This window comes from Perognathus longimembris, chromosome 2 (assembly GCF_023159225.1).
Source record: "Perognathus longimembris pacificus isolate PPM17 chromosome 2, ASM2315922v1, whole genome shotgun sequence".
Taxonomy (NCBI): domain Eukaryota; kingdom Metazoa; phylum Chordata; class Mammalia; order Rodentia; family Heteromyidae; genus Perognathus; species Perognathus longimembris.
In genome coordinates, this window is record NC_063162.1 from 136591710 (window position 1) to 136610199 (window position 18490).

Sequence of the window (18490 nt, forward strand, 5' to 3'; positions counted from 1 at the left end):
TCTTAGTCTTTCATGAATACTGCCTAATTTGTAATCATAAGAATGTTGTTATGAAGAGAGATATTATTACCCCAGCTCAGGTACAGACCAAAGAAGAGGGGAGAGAAGATTAAGTACTTTCAAAAGGCCATGAAGACTGTAGCACGGTAAAACTAATAGCCCAGGTTCTGATTGCTTCAGAGTTCATTCCACACTCCCACATTAGTACTCGCTGTGGGGATGTAGGTTGGGCAGAGCTCAGACCACAGGCAAGTCTTAGGCGCTGGTCAAGAGGGTTCCCAGTGCCTCCCGCATCCTTCCAGACCTGCCAGGCTCACCTGACTCCCACAGCTCGCCACACGTCAGATGCAGAGCACAGTGCTTAGAGGATGACCAACTTAGGGACAACTACGGCATTCCATTTCCCCAAGCCATCAATGGGGTTACTCACTTTTTTTGATCTCTTCTAGCTTCTCAATGTATTTTGTCATACTGTTACCTAAAAAGAAAATATGAATTTTAGGAATGCTTTAAATGAAAGACAATGAGTACAGCTGTGAAAATAAAGTGAAGAGCAAGCACCCCCTCAGCTTCCCTGTCCTGTTCCGCTGGGACCTTGGACAGGAGACAAATGGGCCACACATGTATGTAATAAGCAGTCTTTCAGATGACACAACATCTTTCAAAGATATGAAAGCAAGAGAAGTGTTTTGGCTGAATGTGTTTAAGCTGGGGTGCATCCTGCTGAATGTTTATCAGTCTCAGGAAATACAAATGATCATTTGTATCCATCTTTGAATATTTTTTCTTTTAGGAGTCCAGGCTCTCCTCCTCCCTATATCTCCCCATAGTTTTTTTTTTTTTTGTGTGTGTGTGTGTGTGTGTGTGTGTGTGTGTGTGTGTGTGTGTGTGGCAATGTTCTTTGTGCAAAAAGTGCCCTGTAGCTACCCAAGCAATCCTTTCCCCTCCGTTTTGTCGCTGTGGTCTCTTCCTCTCCCTGACCTTAGTTTGCTGCAATTCATGCTGATGTTGCAGCCTCAACTAGACCACACAGTCTGGATGTTCTATTCACCATGACCTTGATTTGCTAAGAAATAACAGCAGATTCCCACTACTGTGGAAAGGACCCTGCCCTTCCTTATGTTTTATGGTCTGGTTCTACAATAAGAAGTTCTAGCCAAAGTGGAAAGTTTTCATACTTTATAACTGCTCTGGGATCATTCTGGTTTCCGAATGAATTCAATTCTACCTCTCAAGCCAGAAGCTATTATTTTTTTTAAAAAAAACTATGCATGCTATGAGTTGATTCAATTTGATACAGTATCTGGCACCTGAAAATATGGCAAAGGAAAACATTCAAAAAATTCCTCATTTCTAAAATCATGCTCCTAAACTTTTTAAGTCTTGAGAGGATTTAGAAAGATTTGGCCCAACTTTAGACCAAATAAATGCTTCCAATTAATGACATGAATTGATGGCTGGAAGAACTACTTTGAACAACTCTTCACATTTGGGTGAGAAGCAAAGGAAGAAAATCCTTGCTCTAAAGCATAACATATTTTTTAAAAGAAAACTTACCTTATTAGTAATTATTAATTTTATTACCATGAATTCACTAGGGAATAAACTCTAGTTTTTGTTTTGTTTTGTTCATCTTTAGCCATTCATTGCCTGTATGAGGACTAGAAAGGAGGATTTCAGGCAATCCTAGACCCAGCGGTATCCTTCAGAAGCTTCCAGAGACAGTCAGGGCAGCTCAGGCCTGAGGCCTTTTCAAGAGAGACAAGAAATATGTCAGAAGAAGGCCCCAACCACCAAAGAACAGGATTAGAACCAAATATGATCTTTTCTCTAGGTTCTTCAGCTCACGGTTGAACTGAGAAGTGACCAGAACTTCAGAGCAGAAAACACTAATTCTTCCTGGACACATCCCTGTTCTCCCATGCAACTCTGCAACTAGGCCTGGACTTGCCTGGTTGATACAATGAGGGAAGAGGATGGCAGGTCAGTATGCTGTCAGCAGGCTGCCAGCTTCTCCCTGTCTTATTTGTAGCATATGTGACAGAATAGCTCTATGCTCTTGAGTTCCCCCAGTTGAGGATGTGGCACTTATCTGATTGGGTGAGGAAAGCTTCCAGAAGTCCAGTCAGAAAACTACAAACAACTAGGCTTACTAATCTATCCAGTGACTAAAATAGATTAGCATTCCCAGCCTCCTTGTTTCTACTAGAGTTCACAAAACACCTTGCTTTTCCAGTTATTATCTTGCTGTCATTACTACTACTACTACTATTACTACTATTATTTGCATTGCTGGAGCTTAACCTCCAGGCCTTGTACATTTTTGGCAAGCACTCTATCCTAAGCTATACCCACAGGCCCTGCTTTAAAAACAGGATTGGTTGTAAGGTAAAATTTGTAGAAATTGCTACATCCTTCATCACAATGGATGAGGACCATGTGATGCTATAAATTCCCTAAGGAATGGAAAGCAACAGCAAATCTTCATCATGTCTTCTTTATTGTTCAAATACTGCATTACCCATCAATAGCAGTTTGACTAAAAAGTGTCTAAAATTAACTGTGATTGTCACAATGCTCTGAGGGAAGCTGTCCTGCTCATCATTTGTTTTTCCTACTGAAGCAGAAGGCAGGAAAACTAAATCGCTTGCAAAGTTATGCAAATATCTGACAAAATTACTCACAAATCTAAGGGGGCTATTAATAAGAAACTCTTTTCATTGTAGGCATTCATTCTCTCCAAGTATGGGGGAGAAAAGAGAATAGACATTGCTTCCATGGGAGAAATAAGATGGTAGGATGTCTGAAATCCCTAAGAATGATTTTAGGAAGTACACACAAAGTAGAATTTTACCTTATTTTATACATAGTGTCTTACCTTACTGTACCTAATCCTCTTAGGAAACAGTTTATTGAATACTTTTTGCAAAGTCTGGAAATAGATCAACTTCACAATTTATGAGCATGTCTTTTATATGAAAGAAGCCCTTAACATAGCAGACAACTAATTTTTTAAAAAATTCTAAATTATACAGTACTGCCAAAGTTTCCTAGATAAGAAAAAAAAAAAGTCAGTGGTGCCCCATTGCTTGATGCTTAGTTTCAATTCCTTGCCCAAGTACCAAAGACACCAACAACCTAACTGCCTTGTCACTCTGGCCTTAATTATTAAACCTGACAAACGCTCTGTGAGTCTCAGGTTCTCTAACACATCACTTTGTTAAGCTCTTCCATCTGGAAGTGACCTTTTTCTTTTCTGAACTCTTCTAGCATTCCACTTGCCACTCACAATGCATTCATCACAGGACTTGACTGCACTGTCTTATCTACCTTATTTGATGGAAAGCCCAAGATTATTTATCTGTTCCCATACGCATGCGTGCATGCACACACATGCATGCACACGCACACACACACACACACACACACACACACAATCTTTATCCCTTCCATTGTCTGGTAGAGGAGACCCTACAAAATATATTTTCTGAGTAAAAAATACCATGAGGTATTTGAAAAATCCTCATAGCATGTTATTTTATAATACAAATCATCACACCCAAACTTGGCTTGCAATTTTTGCACATCTGATTTTCTTCAAAATATGCACAACTTGATTTATATACCACTATATAACGTAATATAATTATGCTATACGCATACCACCTATATTGACTCAGGCAACCTAGATATGTGTAAGGTGATACTTAGCTTCTATCTTGTTTACCACTTAAGTTACAATGAAAGCTGTGGAACTGAAGTTTTACAATTAGAATCAAGAGAGAGAAACAACACAACGATATCAATAGTCCTGTGCAAAGGTAGAGTACAATCGATTCACTGAGTGACTCCCTCATTAGATTTTTTTTCCCAGTGTTCCTCTAATTTAATAACATTATTTGCACTGAACCTGTAAGAAAAGCAAGCGAGTCTGAAAATAGCAATCTAGACTGGGTAAGATTTATAAGGCATGAACTCAGTTGCTAGGAGACAATTCCATGGCTTTATTTTTTCTTCAATATTTCCCTCCTCTATGGCAAAGTTCTTTGGCTCAGAAGGAGCAGAAAGAGCAAAAAGAGACATAGTGATCCTTTGTTAAACTTAGTTAAGTTATATGTATGTGCAGTACTTTCTGGTTTGTCAGAGCCTTTCCCCATATATTTCTTCCTTTGATGTAAGAGACAGAATTAAATACCAAATAAAAATGAATGAGTTGAGCTATCAGTAAGTACTTAGGAGAATTAAAGATGAAGAAAGAAAAATGGAAATGACTAGTTTACACATAGGTAACAAAAGGAAGATGAATTCTACAAAATTAAAATAAGGCTAGAAAAGACTGAGTAAAAGTCATTGGGAAAAATTTGGTAAGTTAAAGAAATGTAAAATTGGACTTACTACAAATCAAGTGAGAGAGTCATATAGCCAATAAGAGTAGAGGGACTGATAAGACAGTGGCCTGTGATTTGAAGCTCAGTGTGGTATGGAAGAACAGAACCCAACAGACGGCCTGGGTTGTGGCTCAAGTGCCAGCCTAGTAAGCATGAAGCCCTAAGTTCAAATCCCAGTATCATCGAAAAGGAAAAGATTAGAAAAAGCCAATGTGAAGCTGGGTCCTGTTGGATCCTGCCTACCTACTCAGGAGGCTGAGATCTGAGGATCACAGTTCAAAACCAGGCCTGGTACACAAATTTGCAAGACTTTTATCTCTGATTAAACAAGAAAAAAGCCATAAGTGGAATTATAGCACAAATGGGATAGCACCAGCTTTGAGCAAACAAACAAACAAAACAAGCAAGAACATGAGGTCCTAAGTTCAAGCCCCAGTATGGGCACATACACACACAAAAGATAATGTGGTAGCATGCCAATCTAGAACCCCAGAGAGTGCTGGAGAACCTGGAGAATGCGCAAGAACCTATTGTGGTGACTAAGTGACAGCAGGGATATCACCAGAAGAATAATGCACTTCTGGCACAGTTGGCAATGCCAGAAGCTTGTTAAGGTGTGTTCAGGACTATAGAACAAAAGAAATACTGCAATTTCAAAGTAATGCTGGGATTTAGTCCTGGCATTAGTCACAGCTATCCATCAGGACGTGGATTCCCATGAGAAGTAGACTCAGAAGTATGGAAACAAAAAATAATCTTTATATAGCAGCAGGAGATCAGTCTTTGAAGAATTCAGCAGGTGAGTTGGGTGCAGATGCAGTATCATGGAATTCTTGAATTTCTGTGTTTAACTCTGAATTGCTCAGAGAAAGGTTGGTTTGGTAGGAAAAGATTAAAGACCCATCTATTTACCTTAGAAATGGGAAGTGCATACGAATTCCTTCACCCATTTCTACTGCTCAGATCACATAGCTTCAAAACCTGCAGGTGAGAGAACCTCTCTGTGGCACTTGGTCTCCAAGGTCTCCTATGGGTTTTTTTTAACCAGGATCCCTCAACCTTTTCCCCTTGTGGTGGCAATGATCACATCTGGACGAAGCACTGGGTCCAGGTGGCCCCAGGCCCTGTTGGTCCCTAAAGGCTGATGGGCTCTGTATCTTAGCATATCTCAACCAAAGGTGCTACACACCAAGTAAGTCACACAATTGTGTGGGAACACAAACGGGACAAGATCTCTAAATTTGAAACACATAAAAAAGCAAACACTAGGATGAAATTTCTCTCCCACACTGACTTTAAAATACTTGAGAGCTTTAAGCAACAAGACACACTTCGCCCTTCCAAAAGCTGTTATAAAACTAGTTTGGGGAGACTTGTGCTTCCAGGGAAGATAAATAGATGTGCTTTACTGCTCCAGCAAAGTACAACAAAAGCCCTGGACAACCCACAGAATGGGAGAAAATACAAATCATATTTCGGATAAAAGTCTAGTATCTACAATAAAATTTAAAACTCTTACAATAAGAAGAGCCCAAGTTGAGAATGGGCAAATGATCTGAATGGACACTTCTCCACAGAGATAAATGAATGCCTAGAAGCATACTATGAAAGGTGCTCGACATTAGCAGTTATTAGGAATATGCTGATTAAAACCATAACTAGACACTACTTCACACACACAATGATGACAAGAATCAAGATGACAGACAACAGCCACCATTAGGAGGATTGGAGGGTAAGAGAGCCCTCCCACACTGCTGATGGGAATGTAAAGTAGTGTGGCTATTTTGGGAAATGGTTTGGCAGCTCCTCAAAAAATTAAACATAGAATACCATATGACCAGCAACCCAACTCCTCAGTATATAACCAAGAGAACTAAAAACACATGTTCACATGAAAGACTTGTATACACTGATGCTCTCAGAAGTACTATGGCCAGAAAGTGTAAACAATCCAAATGTCCGTCAACTCATGAGTACATAAACAAAATATGGAAGATTTCTACAACAGAATATTATTTGGCAATAAAAAGGAATAAAGAACAGATGCAAGATACAATGTAGATGAACACTGGAAGCAGTACACTAAGTAAAAGAAGATAGATACAAAAGCTACATATTATATGATTCCACTTATGTGACTGTCCACAATAAGCAGACCCACAGAGATAGAAAGCAGATTAATAGTTCTTAGCATAGTAAAGATGTAAATTCTTTCCAGAATGATAAATAACTCCTATCAAAATCATGGCAAGATCTGTAAATCTAAGTAAGATTATTCTGATATTAGGAGAAGGAATTAGAATAGCTAAAGGAATTTAGTAAAGAAAAATAAAGTGAGAACTATCAATTATTATTTGCATAGGCAAAAAGTTCATGAGACTCTATCTCAACCCCAAGCTAGGTGCAGCGGTACATTTCCATTATCCTACTTATATGGGAGGCTGAAATAAAAATCATGGTTCCAATCCAGGAAAAAAGTTTGCAAGATCTCCTCTCAACAGAAAAACAGCCAAGCATGGTGATATGCACCTGTCATCCCAGATACAGCAGGAAGTATAAATAGGAAGATTTCAGTCAGGGCAAGCCTGGACAAAAAGAAAGACCTATGTTAAAAACCAGACCATGAAGTGCTGGAGGAATGGGTCAGGTGATAGAATGCCAGCATAGTTAAAAAAACAACAACAAGGGCTGGGAACGTGGCTTAGCGGTAGAGTGCTCACCTAGCATGCATGAAGCTCTGGGTTCGATTCCTCAGTACCACATAAACACAAAAGACTAGAAGTGGCTCTGTGGCTCAAGTAGTAGAGTGTTAGCCTAGAGCAAAAGAAGCTCAAGGATAGTGCTCAGGCCCCAGGACTGTCGAAAGAAAGAGGGAGGGAGGGAAGGAGGGAGGATGGAGAGAGGAAGGAAGGGAGGGAGGGAAGGAGGGAGGGAGGGAGGGAGGAAGAAGAACAACAACAACCTCAAGAAAGGGAAGAAAAGAAACAAAGTTATGACAGAAAAAAATCATTGAGACATAAGGTAGGAAATGAGTTTTTAAAGTTAATAATAGAATCATGATCCCTAAAAGGAAGTACTGATAAAAATTAAAAACTTTGATTCTCCAAAAGATTCTGTTAGACAAGATAGCTTGTCTTTTTCATTCAATTATTTCCTGCACACTACATTTCTCACTAAGTAGCTAATTGCAAATATATATAAGAAGCTGTCAAAATTCAACAGTTAAAAGGCAAACAATTCCATTATAATAGGAAAATACATGAAGAGTCATTTCTCCAATGAAGACAGAATAGAATGCAAATAATCACATGTGAAGATGTTCATAAGTTGCCATGAGGGAAGTTTAAAACTTCAATGATCTATCACTATACTTCTATCTGAATGGCTAAAATAAAAATATGATGATAACCCCAAATTCACAAAGGATGCAAAGAAATGGTAGGTGTCATCCATTGCTGATGGCAATGTAAAATAGTACAGCCACTATGGAAAATAATTGGGCAGTTTCTTTAAAACACTATATAACCAAACTACCATTTGATCCAGGGATTGTGCTCCAGAGAAATGAAAGATTCATGTGCACACAAAAATCTGTACATGAATGTTTATAACACTTCTATTTGTAATAGCCAAAAGTGGAAACAACACAATGTCATTCAACAAGTAAATGGGTAACTGCTGAAGGACAGGGAATTCCCTAGTACAGGGAACAGGAGCCAGTAATACAAAGAAACAAACTACCAGTGCACCCTGCGTTCCATCTGCTGCATCAAAACAAACAAACAAACCAATCTCAAGGGATATATACACTGTATGATTCCTTACACATGCAATTTGTTAAACGACAGTGGTAGAACTAGGGAACATAAAAGGTTCTGGGGGTTAGAGAAATAAAACTGACATGACTAGCAAAAGACAGCATAAAGAATCCTTGTGGTTACCCAAGTGTTCTGTACCATGATGTACATATCAATGTCAATATCACAGCTTTGATTGGTGCGGTATAGTTTTGGGGTTTTTTGGTTTTTCTTTGCCAGTCCGGGGGTTGGACTCAGGGCCTGGCTTCTTTTTGCTCAAGGCTAGCACTCTGCCACTTGAGCCACAGCGCCACTTCTGGCCGTTTTCTGTATATGTGGTGCTGGGGAATTGAACCCAGGGCTTCATGTATACAAGATAAGCACTCTTGCCACTAGGCCATTTTCCCAGCCCTAGTTTTGTAAGAGATTGCCACTGTGGGAAACCAGGCAAAGAGTACATGGAATTCCTTTCATTATTTTTGTAACTCTAGGAATCAAACCCAGGCCTCACAAGGCCAGGCAAGTACTCCACCAAGAAGATATATCCCAAACATTGAAAGGGCTTAATATTTGTAATTTCAAGGAGGCAGAAAGGTTGCAAAAGAAATTTACTTTTATGGTACTCTTTAAAAATCCTATCTAAACTTTGGCACTTTAAATCTAGCTGTTTACTTCCCAGAGTCACATATTTCAAAGGTTGCAATTAAGGGGGAGCTTGGTGCAGATGGAGTTGCTGATAGTTGTGGCAGAAGAAAGAATGATGAGAGGAAAGACAGGGCAGTGCAGACTACGAGACAGTCCACTAGGCTGGCACCTGCTCTCCAGGATTAATTCCTCACCCTGAAAGCAATCCTAGTTTTATCTCCTTTATTGAACTCAACTAAATCACAAAATCTCCTGGCTACAATTTCTTCTTCCTCTAAAACACTGATAATATTTTCATCTGCCCATCAAACAGGATATTTGCAAGGATAAATATCTGTATAGCAGGGAAAGCTTTGAAAGGAAGATATCGAGAAATACGATCCGCAAATGTAATGCCTTCAATTTGTCTATGTTATTTGAGGAAGTATGCATGATGGAAAACAATGATTTTGAAGGAGACTGGAGAAAGGGAAAGAGAAAATAAAGATGATGATTTAAACAAAGGCAACACTCTACTTTTCTCTGTTGTCTCGAAGCACTGGTGAACAGTTCAGTACTACAAAGCAGACAATTCTCCAATACACCAGCAAAACCATCTTAGCCAGGTAGATTTTGCACAGCAGACTTTAAAAGGCTGAAAAAAATAAACAGACAACCCAAACCTCATGAGACTGCAAATCCTCTAGGATCTGGACAGTGTCCTTATCACCACACTGAGAGATGTGAATAGCATGGAAATTGGCTTTCATCTGACTGAAGCACTAATTAAATTTTGTCTAGCACTGTAGTTACTCAGTCAAGTCAGTGTGCTTCCACTTGAACTGAAGATCTTTAATTGTAAAAGCCACAATCCACATTCATTCTTCTTCCCCTCCTAGTCCACAGCTTCTCAGACAGCTAACACTGCATAATGTGTAATCCATTACTGTCACTCCAAAGGAATATATTTGAGGTGTCCAAAATAAATGACCTGATAGTTCTTTAGAACCAGCCTTGCACTTAGAAAGTAATGGTTTCAATTCCCGGGATTTCATTTCTTTAATTTCTATTATCTCTATATTTTGATTATTTAGGAATAACCTAAATTATATAAGTGCAATTTTTTTACTGATAATATGAAAAAAAACTTTTTGTGGGGCCAGTTGTGGAACTTGAACTCAGGGTCTAGGTGCTATCCTTGAGCTCTTTTTGCTCAAGGCTAGTGCTCTACCATTTTGAGCCACATACAGCACCACTTCTGGTTTTCTGATGGGTAATTGGAGATAGGAGTCTTACGTGCTTTCCTGCCTGGGATGACTTGGAACTGTGATCCTCAGATCTCAGCCTTCAGAGTAGCTAGGATTATAGTCATGAGCTACCAGTACCTGACATGAAAAATGACTTTTGAAGATGAATTTGAGCCCTGAGAGATTGGGCAAGATAATAAGAAAATCCTAGTTGTGATTTGTACCAGGCTTGATAGGCGACTCCTTGTCAATAGCTACTAGACAATTTTTTAAATGTTCTGATCTTTACTCACCAGTGTCCAGTCTTGATTTGACATGCTGATACTTTGGGTTCTGTGGTATCCTTTTGGTCAGATACTACAAAATGAGAAAAAGCAAAATTAGATAGGTAATGTAAGGTAAGGGTAGCAGTCAGACAAGTCAGATACTTAAAAAAAAAATGTAACGAACACTACACTATCACAGACTTAAAAGACAGAAGGAGTGCTAAAGAGCCAGCTGTCCCTTAGATCATGACTCTTCACAATGGCACTTCCGTAGAGGAAGACAGTTACCTTGTTTCTGTCAAAATACTTCCACTTTTTGTCAAAATCTCAGAGTAATTTGTGATAAGTAAAAATGCTCTTTCAAAAATGATCTCTTACTATGAATTTATAATTGATCTCCTTCCAGTTTTTTTCAGTCTACCACTGCAACCGCAGCTTAAGCCACCCAACCTCTGCCTACAGAAATTAAAACAAAAAAAAGATGTTGTCCTGTCTCTCTTTTTTTAAATCATGATCTTAATGAGCTTCTGGACCATCTCCTCAGGACATTTCTAGATTTTATCTACAGCTCTCCTAAAAACATGGCAGGCAGTCCCAGAAGCTGCAGATGTTGAGCCTGGCAGGTTCTTGTGCTAAGCTCTATAGATGAAACTACTGTGGCATCTGAGGCTCATCTCCAGCTAAGGGTAAGGTCATGGTTAGCAAAACTGTCCCAGTAGTTAAGTCTCTGAATCCAAGCACAAGACATTCAATTCCTATGGTAAATGCAAAATCCAGTAAGGGAGGAAAGGCTATAAGCACAAAGTCATCACAACATACAGCTTTGTTAAGTACAGGTAACTGTGGAATACAAAATTAAAACTGGTCCTATCTTTCCAGCTTCATCTTCTGCACACGTTCCCATGTTGAAGTGGCATAGAACGTCCCACTATTTGCCAGTGCCTGCCTAGAATACCTTTTTTCAACTTGGACAAAATATTTCTTCTGTACAGCAATGCAAGGTAGAATCACGCACATTTCTTGGGCTCCCTGTCTGTCCTGTTGTCTACATCTGCATCTTCGTTCCTGGTGGAGAATATTCTTGAAGGGAGGAACAATGACCTTCTCAGATTTTTATTCAACAGGGACCTACTACATGCTAAGAATATTGATTGATACTTAGTCTATAAATTAAAGAATGGGAATTACTACAACTATTTGTTTCCTTAGGAGAGAGCCCCAAACTTAACCAAAAAGTACAGCACTTGTGCTGGAGAACAGTTAATGACAGAGTGCCCTCTTGGGAGGAATGCAAGGAGAAAAATCACTTAAATATCAAAATACCTCTTCAAATGATCTATAAAGCATAAAAATAGCCTAGAATTCTTCTATGTCTTACACCTACAGATTTTTATCAACTTTTAATTTTGCCAAGGATGGACCAGAAGAGAAAAAACACAAAGTCAAACCTCACAATTAACATCTGCTATTTTTTTAAAAAAGATATTTGTCAAAGATGAAGTTTATTTTAATTTCTTTTACCTACTATATGAGAACATAAACCATCTGCTACATTTTTGTTTTTGGAGGGGGCAGTGGTAGAGATCAAATCCAGGGCCTCACACATGCTAGGCAAATGTTCTTCTACTGGGCTTTGCCCTAATCCCACCATCTGCTACCTTAATGTCTAAAAGGTAAAAAAAAAAAAATCCTATGTAAAAAGGTCAGTTCTTTATGATGTTATTAAAACAGTGAATTTTAATTCATTGCCTGAAATTTTCACTTCACACCAGGAGGCTAAAACTTTTCTTATGACCACTTAGCATTGGTTCTTCAATTGTGTTTTATCCTTGGAAAAAGATGGAAATAGCACTTCCCATTCTGATCACTAACCTGCTGTCCATAAAAGAAAGTGACTACAACCTTAATTCCAACCCTTCTCCAGAAGATGGAGATGATTCTAAGAAGAAAAATATACAAAAACTGAAAAGACAGACTGTCGGGTAAGACAATATCATGGCAAAATGAAACCAACAGTAAACTGAGTCAAGGAAAAGTGATGCTAGATTTCAGTTATCTGAAGCTAACGGATTTGGGGGGGGCACACTGTATTTTTATCATTTCTATACCCTATTTCCTGTTCTCTTCAAGCTTTTGTTTTAGTTTTCCCACCAGTTTCCTAGCAAAGCTTCTTTTGAAAAATTCCAGGCTAGTCTCTGCTGAACCAAGGGGATTTGTCCTTACCTAAGCCAAAATAGCTAAGAAGTGAGGGTGTCTCTGGGGACCAGGTGTGGTGGCGGCAGAATGATGAGGGGAGAGGGTGTGGACAGCTGCCGGCCAGAGGCCTCCCGCCCCCGCTTTTCCCTTACATGGACTAATGAGAAATCCATATGGTGCAGGAGAAAAATGGAGTGTTTCTCTGGCGTGTTCAATTTCTTACTCCAGACTTTCTGGGACCGACCACAATGGAAAGCTATTTGTGTGCCACCGCCAGCAGAGCACCATAGGTTTTATGGAAGGGCCACACTTCCTTCTTACATTCTTGCTGTTTAGGTGATTGCTTCTTGACCTAATGACCCGCTGGCTTGCTTTCAATGACATAAACAGATGGGAACGGTGGAAGTGAAGGACTGGGTAAAAGAGCTGTTTCAAGGAAGATTATTCATTTGTTCAACAAAGATGTATGGAACACCATCCATCCCTCGGCTGGTGTTCATTTCTGAGGACCTACTAGGAGTAGGTTCTTGGGGGAAGAGTTAGAACTGCTCCTTGCCATCAGTTTTCACTTACTACTGTGGATGGCAGCTCAACAAGGACAGGGAAGTAGGGGTGTGATAGGAACAGAAGATTGGTACCAAATACACACTGAATAGCAAGAACTGCTTCCTAAAGGTACCTGATGAGCTCAATTCTGAGGGCCATGGAGATTAGTTGAAAGAGTCATGACTGGGTGATAGAGTCTGTCAGAGAAAAAAAATGCAGAAAAAGCCTGGAGACTAGAGAAAATGGAGATAACTTCAAGGAATCTAGCAGTAACTGGCATGTAGATAGTGCTGGGGTGGGGCAGGGCAGGCATGAACAATACTGGAGAGGCAGACAGGGGCAGATCACCAAGGCCTTGTGTCCATGCTCAGACCACTTCCATTTTGTCCTATTGATCAAGGGGTCTCAAGCAGGATGCAATTTTGCCAACTTTAAGCCTACATGTCAAAGTCTGAAGATATTTGGGGTTTTCACAACTGTGGGGTAGAGATTGCTTACTGGCATCTTGTGGGTAGAGACAGGGATGCAGGACAGACCCCCACAATAAACAGCCTGGATGTGAATAACACTGAAGTTGAGAAATCCTGGGGGAGATGATAGAGCCATTAAAGGTTTAGGCATGAGTGATGACATTTATTTCTGTTTTAGAAAGATGACGCTGGCAGCAATATGGTCACAGTCAAGAAAGGAGGCAATAAAGCCAGCTGACAGGCTGTAGCATGAAGAGGATCTGAAGCACTAAGTGGCAGGAGAGAGGAAGAGGAAAAGACAGTTTGAAGAAACCAATGAAAAGTGTGAAATCAATATAGTTATACACAGATGACTGTAAAGGTAGCACCATGCCTCCCAAAAATCAGTGAAAGAGAAAGCATATAAGGAAAAAGTGATGTGTACAGTTTGGGGGCATATCAAGTACGAGACAGGTTGAGTGGTTTATCTAAAATGCAAGTGTCCAGCTGGGTATATGGACCTGGAATATGAGAGAGAGAGAAAGAGAGAGAGAGAATATTCTGGGATAAGGGGGGGTGGAAGATATAATACTCTAGGACACAATGAAGACTGAGCTGGAAAGCCTCTATACTGTAGTCAAAAGAAGAGGTACCTTGGTGGGGACTCAGCAGAAAGTGGGTCAGAACATTTTGAGAAAAGCTGCAGGAAGAAGGCAGCAGTCGACAGGGAACAATGCTGTCAAGTCTGAGAACAAGAGGTCAAGCATGGACAGGCAAACAAAATGCAGGTCAAATAAGAGAACAGGAAAGAGCATATGGATTTAGCAAAGCTGGGTATTGTTGATGGCCTGGATGGAAGCGGTTAGAGGAAATGGACAAGGACAGAAGCAAAAAACAGCAGGTTGTGTGCATGAGAAGGGAGGAAGGAAGGAAAGAACAGGATGGTAAGAAGGTTGACCCTCATTGTGGTTTTCCTTCCCAGCAGTTGCTGAGGGATAATCTTTATTGTCTGTTTTGTTGCGGGGGGAGGATAGGAGAAAAGAGGAAAGGGGAAGGGAGGGGAAGGAAAGGGAGGAGAGGGGAGGGGAATAGAGGGGACAAGAGAGATATTGAGATGGGGGGGGTAGGGTAAGTTTTATTCTGCCAAGGGACATTTGGATATTTATAACAACATCTAAGGATCATACAAAATTATCAGTACAGGCAGATGGATTGTAGAAGGGCATATGAAGCCTACTAGAAGCATGTGTTTCCATCGTATCCTGTACAAAATTATTTTTATGGGCCTTATATGGCCCATGGGCCAGACATTCCCAGAGCCCAAGTATGGGGGGATTTAGATAAATACTTAAAATCAAGATAGTAGTCATAATAAATAATTCATCAAGAGGCACAGGAAGTTGAGAAAATTCACATTTGTGCATTATTACAGCTATTCAGCTTCTACTGACTTCCAAATTCAACACACACTATCTTCTGGGAAGCCTCCTCTGAAGTCCCTAGTCAGACAGAAGTCTCTTCCCTGTATGCATTTTACCAGTCCTTGTACCACTCATACTTCTTACTCCCTGTTCTTGGGACAGGGCTGTGCCGTGTACATCTGTATAACTGCTATAAGGTCTTATTCTAGAGTCAATTATACTACTGCCAAAAGAAGATCTGAAGCCAGGTTCATGCCTGTAAACCTAGCTACTCTGAAGCCTCAGGTGGGAGGATTGTGAGTTTGAGGCTTTGTAAAGGCTTTAAGAAGAAAGGAAGAAGACCCAAGCAAACTGTACAGCTCATGATGGTGCCACTGGAGTAGCACAGACATAAACATCAATATAACTCACAGACATAACCTATGAACATTGTACATTGCACCCCCGGTTCTTCAGATGAGCTTCCCAGATGGGTTTCAAGAGGTTCTTGAGCCCTATGGAACTACATGTGAAAGTTTAGATGTGCATTTTTCTCTGTAATGGGCTCTTGGCTTTCACCACATTTTCAAACTCCTGAACTTTAAGAACCACTTGTACATCTGGAAGCTTGTACAGTAGGACTAGATGGAGGGAGGGCTTCAAGTAGAGAAGCCTAAATGTGGAGTGAGGGGCCCAGACTACACTTTAACAGTAGCAAGGACTAAAAATACTCAGCTGTGAGTCACAATCACAATAGCATGGGACACATCACTAATTTGTATTCTGGTAGACTAAGAGTGCGTGAATGGTAGAGAAGAAGAAAGATGGAGAAGTCCAAAATGGGATTTTTTTTAAAAAGGAAGATCATAAAAAAGAAAAAAGAATGAGACTGTCTGAAATCACAGATCATTCAAAATGAATGTTTTTTTTCTGACTTCCCACCTCTTTCAAAATAAGATTGTTTGTATTTCAACTGTAATGTGTGATAACACACACAGAGTCAAAATGTATGTTTTTTTAAGTTACTATACATTTGGTTCAGAATTCCTCTATCCCCCTTTGTAACAGAGAGAAAAGTCTATAAATAAAGGGAGTCAGTTTTAAGGAATCTTACCTTTAACAATAAGTATTTTAAAGGGGATCTATTTTTAATGAGTTTTAATTCAGCCCCATTTCATTAATGGCAAATACACATTTCACATGCAGAGCCATCTTTTTCAAGATGGCCACAGAGAATGTCCCATCTGTGGCATTACATTCCTCCCATCAAGGGGAGGGAAGGGTCCCTCTCTAGATTCAGGCGGGCCTGGACTGTGATACAAGTAACCCAGTGTGGCTTCTAAGGCAGTACAGCCTCTACTTGCTTTTCTTGGGCTATATATATGCTGGTAGAACTCAGGAATGACATGTGAGAAAGGCCAAGCCACATGGAAAAGGAAATTTGTAGGAGGCAGAATTCCCAGCCACAGACAACATCTACAGACACGCATCACAAATGAATAAAGTCTTCACCATAACTAGCGCCAGCCTACAAAAGGGAGGGACTCGGTGAGAACCACCTCCCTGGGCTGAGTTCAGAACCATGAGATAATAACCAAATGAGGATTTCTGTTGTTTTTAAGCCACTAACTGTGGGAGTGACTCAATACAAATCAGTATGCAGTTGGAATGTCACCCTATTCTTTTTCTTTAGGAACAACATCAACAACAAAATCTGTACCTACCCATGGACCTGTTGCAAGAATTACTGTTCCCCTCATACTACAAAAGCTCCTGTCATAGTTTCCCAACATTGTAAGATCCCCTGTTCACAGAATTAATAGATACTCGTCAGTCCTTCACTTGTTTCATTTTTCTTCATTGTTTTATGAACCTACTCCTCTGGCTTCAGCGAGGTCTGTCTATTAGGATCCTTCAGATACATGGTTCATTCCTTGTCAGCCCCTTGATTATTATGTTCCCCCCAGAATTCCACTTTCTCAACAAATACATTCTCTTGAGCAAACACAGGATTATTTTCATTTACAGCCTTGTATCAAATATTGAACTTTTAGCCTTGACTTTTCCTCCCAGCTTTAGACATATATCCACTTGATCATTCCACAAATATTGTGTGTCAGGAATGTGCAATACAGATGAGGTGTCTGATACGTTCTTCTAAGGTATGCCAGAAAACAAAGAGACTGAACAAAGACATCTAATTTTGCCCCTCTCAAAACCTCAATAAGACTTCACTAAAAGGGTATGTATGATCTTGAGAAGTAGATAGTCGGGGCTGTGGTTCAAGGCAAGCAATGGGCAAAAAGTGAGACTCCCATCTTAATCAACAAGCCAAGTAGGGTGCATAAACAAAAGGGTCTCAGTCAGAGGTGGGCCCAGGGCAAATGCAAGACTTTACTTGGAAAATAATGGCTCAAGTGGTAGGTTGTCTACATAGCAAGCCCCAGACCCTGAGTTCAAACCTCAGTACTGCCCAAAACAAAAGCCTTCACAAATGAACAACTGAGGTTACAAGTCTGAGAACCTTCTCCCTATCAAATAGGATAATGTCCTTATAAAGAAGAAACACCCTGTGCAGCCTCTCCCTACATGCCTCACTAGAGTCCTCACCAGAAACAGAAGCAGTGGCACCAACATCTTGGACTTCCAGCCTCCAGAGTTATAAAACATACATTTCTGCTGTTTAGGCCTCTCAGCCTTCGGTATTTTGTTATGATAGTCTAAGCTAACTAATACATCATCTCCAGCACAACAAAAAGAAAAACAAACATTTGGTAGAAGCTGAAAAACACTTTCAATAACTATCATTAGCTGCTTCATTCCTGTGTTGTGGCACCATTAGAAAAAAACCAATATATGAATATTCATAGTAGCATTAGTCATAATGGCCTCAATGTAGAAACAACCCAAATGTCCAACAGAAGAATGGATAAATAAAAGAGACATATTCATATATTGGAGTATTACTCAGCAATAAGAGGAATGAAGTACTGATGCATGACAAAACAGATGAGCAGTAGCTCATGCTTATAATCCTAGCTACTCAGAGGGCTGAGATCCGAGAATGGCAGTTTGAAGCCAACCTGAGCAGACAAATCTGAGAGACTCTTTTTTTTTTTTTTTTGGCCAGTCCTGGGCCTTGGACTCAGGGCCTGAGCACTGTCCCTGGCTTCTTCTTGCTCAAGGCTAGCACTCTGCCACTTGAGCCACAGCGCCACTTCTGGCCGTTTTCTGTATATGTGGTGCTGGGGAATCGAACCTAGGGCCTCGTGTATACGAGGCAGGCACTCTTGCCACTAGGCTATATCCCCAGCCCCCTGAGAGACTCTTAACCTCAAATAATCAGCAAAAAGCCAGAAGTAGAAACATGGCACAAATGGTAGGCACCAGTCATGAGCAGAAAAGCAGAGTGAAATTGAAAGCCTGGAGTTTAAGTTCCAGCACCAGCAAACAACAACAAAAACCAAGCAATGCGAAACAAAAAACTTCTTGTCAAATGGTATTTCCCACAGGTTTGGGTCAGCTTACATTATGTAACTAAAACCAAACAACTACTAAAAATAAAAAGGTCTAA

General features: G+C 40.1%; 1 protein-coding gene across 2 annotated transcripts in view; it reads right to left on the bottom strand.

Annotated features, from left to right (window-relative positions):
* Cep41 (centrosomal protein 41) overlaps positions 1 to 18490 on the bottom strand; it is a 47024-nt gene that overhangs the window by 21830 nt on the left and 6704 nt on the right. For both annotated transcript variants that reach the window (XM_048340230.1, XM_048340229.1), the window contains exons 2-3: positions 10353 to 10416; positions 431 to 478 (exon numbers count right to left, since the gene is read on the bottom strand). In XM_048340230.1, coding sequence (XP_048196187.1) covers positions 431 to 478; positions 10353 to 10416 — 112 coding nt within the window. The remainder of the gene's footprint in view (positions 1 to 430; positions 479 to 10352; positions 10417 to 18490) is intronic.